The 4,172-nt window shown below is 39.4% G+C and overlaps 1 protein-coding gene across 1 annotated transcript in view; it reads left to right on the forward strand.

Annotated features, from left to right (window-relative positions):
* The window catches only part of PDE1C (phosphodiesterase 1C), a 787,489-nt gene that overhangs the window by 764,054 nt on the left and 19,263 nt on the right, over positions 1 to 4,172 (forward strand). Inside the window, exon 18 of the mRNA XM_007945296.2 lies at positions 3,664 to 3,732. Coding sequence (XP_007943487.1) covers positions 3,664 to 3,732 — 69 coding nt within the window. The remainder of the gene's footprint in view (positions 1 to 3,663; positions 3,733 to 4,172) is intronic.

Consider the following 4,172-nt stretch of genomic DNA (forward strand, 5'->3'; position numbering starts at 1 on the left):
CAACCTTCCTTCCGAGGAGTGGCTGGTGGGTTTGAACCGCCAGCCGTCTGGTTAGCAGGCAAGTGTCTTAGCCACTATGCTACCAGAGCTCCCTTATGACTACTAATACTAGTATTATTGATACTACTATTAATAATAATTTGTGTAACAATAACACAAATTATCCATGGTGATACCCTGCTCTTTAAGACTAAAATGAAGTCATTTCAAACACTACCAAAGGGTATATGTCTACATCTCACTGGGGATTCTGGGGTAAGGAAAGCTTATAGCTTCCGGTTCACCTTCAATCTCAAGATCCTGCCTTCTCTGATGTCCCTCAGTGTACGAGCAGCTTGCTATCTTTATCCATGACTGTGCTGACTAGGACAAGGTTTCCTCAATTAATACAGCTTCCAAGCACACCAGTCCTCTACATGTAAAATAGTCTTAACTAAAAGTTTGGAGAGGTTGAACGGATTTGTAACAGAAATGACTTGACATTGAATCATGTATGTTCTCTGCTTAAGAATCCCCTCTCCATTTCTGCCAGCTCAGGCTTGGGCCATCTGCCCTGTGGCTGCACTCTGGCTTCCAGGCCTCTTTTCCCCACTCTTCCCCTCTGGACAGTTGGGGGGAAAAAAAAACACGGAGTAATATATATATAATAACAGTAATATATATTAATGTGCACACGTGTACACACACACACATACACACATACACACATATGTAAACCCACTGCCATCAAGTCAATTCCTATTCATACCAACCCTATAGGACAGAGTAGAACTGTTCCACAGGGTTTTCAAGACTGTAAATCTTTAGGGAAACAGACTGCCACATCTTTCTCCTGCAGAGTGGTTGGTGGGTTAGAACTGCTGACCTTTCAGTTAGCAGTTGAGCACTTAACCCCTGTGCCACCAGTTTTACATATAAAACTGTTCTACATAAGAAAATTATATCGATATAGATATACACATACATCTATATATTCTATTTTCTTATTTAGAATGATTCAGCCTTCCTTTTACCTAGATTTCTCCTTCCTGATCTCTCCCAGGGGTCTACCTTTTTACTCCTCCATGGCCCATGAAACTATTTATATGAACAAAGATAATCCCCTTTCTAATAGGAACTTTGTTGCCAGGTACTTGGGATGCTCACAAACCCTACTCTCCTCACATTTGTTTAATCTCCTACTGCACACTGAGCATTCTCAGTCAAATTCTTGCTGCATGTACTCAGTTTGCAACTGGATCCAACATGAGCGGTTCTTGAGCACCTTAGTTCCTTTCATCTTCACCAGAACACTTTGATGTAATTGTTATTTTTCTCATTTGCCTTTGGGTTGACTGTGACTCATGGTGACCCCATGTGTGTCAGAGTAGAACTGTGCTCCACAGGGTTTTCAATGGCTCATTTTTTGGAAGTAGATTTCCGGGCTTTCTTCCAGGGCTCCTCTGGGTGGACTCAAACTTCCAACTTTTTGGTTAGCAGCCAAGTGCTTAACCCTTGCACCACTCAGTGACTCCTTTAGGCAGGGGCGGATCACCCAATCAGTAAGGTAAGCATGTGATTAGGGCATCAACCAAACACAGGCACCGGTTATCCAAAACAGAGACCCATAGATGTCTAGCTGACAGGACACAATGAAATGTGAGCACCACAGTGGAATGGAACTGGTGGGACACTAAATGAAATTGATTCCAGCTTTGGTATATGAGAATGTGCTAGTGGAAATGAAGTTCAAAAAGGGTAATGAGGTCACCCACCTGCAAGGTTGTTCAAGCTATGAGGCCCCTACCTTCAACAACTTCCTTGATATCTGTCTCTTAAAGTCCCCGTTTGTGTAAATGAAACTCCTTACTTATCTCAGCAGGTCTCTTGGGAGGATACTATTTCTTTCTAATAAATAAGAGGTGGGGATGGGTTGTTATGGGTTATTGAGTCAAATCCTTGCTACATTTACTCAGTATGCAGCTGGATCTCACATGAACAGTTACTGGATAAATATGGATCACATTAATAGATAACAAGTCTCTGATCCATTTTGAGAGAACCATCTTGTATACCCACATCTGCTGCTCCAGCAACTCTAGCCAGGAGAGCCAGCAAGGCTTTTTGCCATGATCCAAACACTCAGGAATGCTATTTTGTACATCCTGGTAAACAAACAATGGGCACTCCAGTCCCAGATGACTCACAAAAGCAAAGGAATTCAAATAAGCTGAACATTTCAATAAATTCAATCAAGATACTTTTTAACTGTATAGCATTTACATACAGAGTTATATTATAGGTTTTGTAAACAATAATATTCATAACTTTAAAATATGCTTGGCATACACATGGATGCAATAGAGTATACATTTAATGTAATACTAACATGGGTAATAATTTAATATAATATTAACATAGCAAATGTCCAAAAAACTAGAAATATTTGTCTAACATGAAATGTTTTAATTTATGTGTCAAGTAACTTTCATTTTTTATCTCTGTTGTGCAGGACACAGTGGTTGATATTACTCTACACATGCTAATAAACAAAGAATCAAGAGAACACAAAATTCAATAGTTATTTATCCTGCAAAATATGTTTTCTGTTTTGCAATGATGAGTGTTTCTAAATTCATCTTCCAAAAAAGCAAAGGAGGACATTATCAGAATATTACATTCATATTCTCTCAGAATATTTATGCATCTCTGTGTAATAAAATTGAACAATTCCTTAAGGAAGTAAATTAAATAAATGTTTAGATAATAAAAATTATATAAATGTATTTTATTTTCCATTTCCCTTCTGACTTTCTTTTAAGAAATTGGTATTATGACTTGCAAAACAAACTTGCTCATCAGGAAGTGATAATATTATTACATCAATTATTGTAGAAAATGTGGTATATAATAAAAATCTTAGTACCCCACATTCATTACAAATTTTATAATCCAGTTTATCTCATTCTGCTAAAATGGTTTATGCCGCTTTTGTGTTTGATTGCTAATATTACCATCACATTTAAAAATAAGTTACATTATGGATTGCTAAAACACCAATACAGGCACACACACACACAATTACCATTACACGTATATACAGATAATTCACATATACTCTCCGAATGCATGAAGAAGCAGAGGAGGGACCATAGGTTATTAGTGTTTAAGGCCCTCACACACCTTAATCCCGCCCTACCAACAGGGACAAAGCAGGGAGAGACCCTGATTCCTCGGTTCTAAATCTGGAACTTTTCCTTCCATCACAGTAGTTCTCCACCCTGGATGCATATTTGAATCACCTGGGGAGCTTTAAAAATGCTGATGCCAGGGCTCTACCCTAGTACAAAGAAATCAGAACTTTTTGGACAGGACACTTAGGCAACTGTATATTTAAAAGCTTCCCTGATGACTTGAAGGTGCAGCCCTGCTCAGGGATGTGTTGGTTCCAACCTGGAGAATTGAGAACATCACTTGTGTATCATTAAAGGCTGCGTGTGCCACTGGCTTCTCTGAACCACAGGAATATGCTTGTTTCGGCAGTCTCACCCAGCCTTCTTCTAAACATTGTTTTCAGATCCAAACTATTTGGGTCATCTGATAAAGTTTTAGGTGAGCACCCACCTGTCTGGCAAACCTGTTCTCAACTTTCCCTTCCCTAATCCTCTTCTTTCCTTTTTGCAGGCACAAAGCGGCGTTCTCATGGCTCTCCAGCTCCAAGCACCAACTCTGCAAGTCGACTTACCTTGCCAGGTGGGTAAACAGCACCATAACCTTAGTGACTGTAGATAACAAAAAGGTTATCAGGAGTTTCTCAGGAGTTGAGATTATGGGCTGATAAACTGAAAGCCTGGTTCCTTATTTATCCAGTCTATGCTTGTTAGCTAAAGCTCTGTCATCCCAATTTGTGAGATTTTTCAGAGAATGGGCATTATAGATCCATAGTCAGTTCATAATCTCTCAGGCTCACCTCCAGTCTCTCACAATGGAAATAATGGAATCTTACTCTTCCCAGATCAGTCACTTTGATGTTCATTTGGACATGCTGTGGAGGTATTTCTTTGATAGACACATGGTGCAGGGAAGGGAGCATGAACCTTTGGTGAGAAAAAGACCTGGTTCAAATCCCAGCTTTACCCTGTTCAAACTGTGTATGTTCAACTTCTTGGAACTTCCATTTTCTCCTGTCTGAA

This window comes from Orycteropus afer, unplaced genomic scaffold (assembly GCF_000298275.1).
Source record: "Orycteropus afer afer isolate SDZICR_OR568_19922 unplaced genomic scaffold, OryAfe1.0 scaffold00008, whole genome shotgun sequence".
NCBI lineage: Eukaryota > Metazoa > Chordata > Mammalia > Tubulidentata > Orycteropodidae > Orycteropus > Orycteropus afer.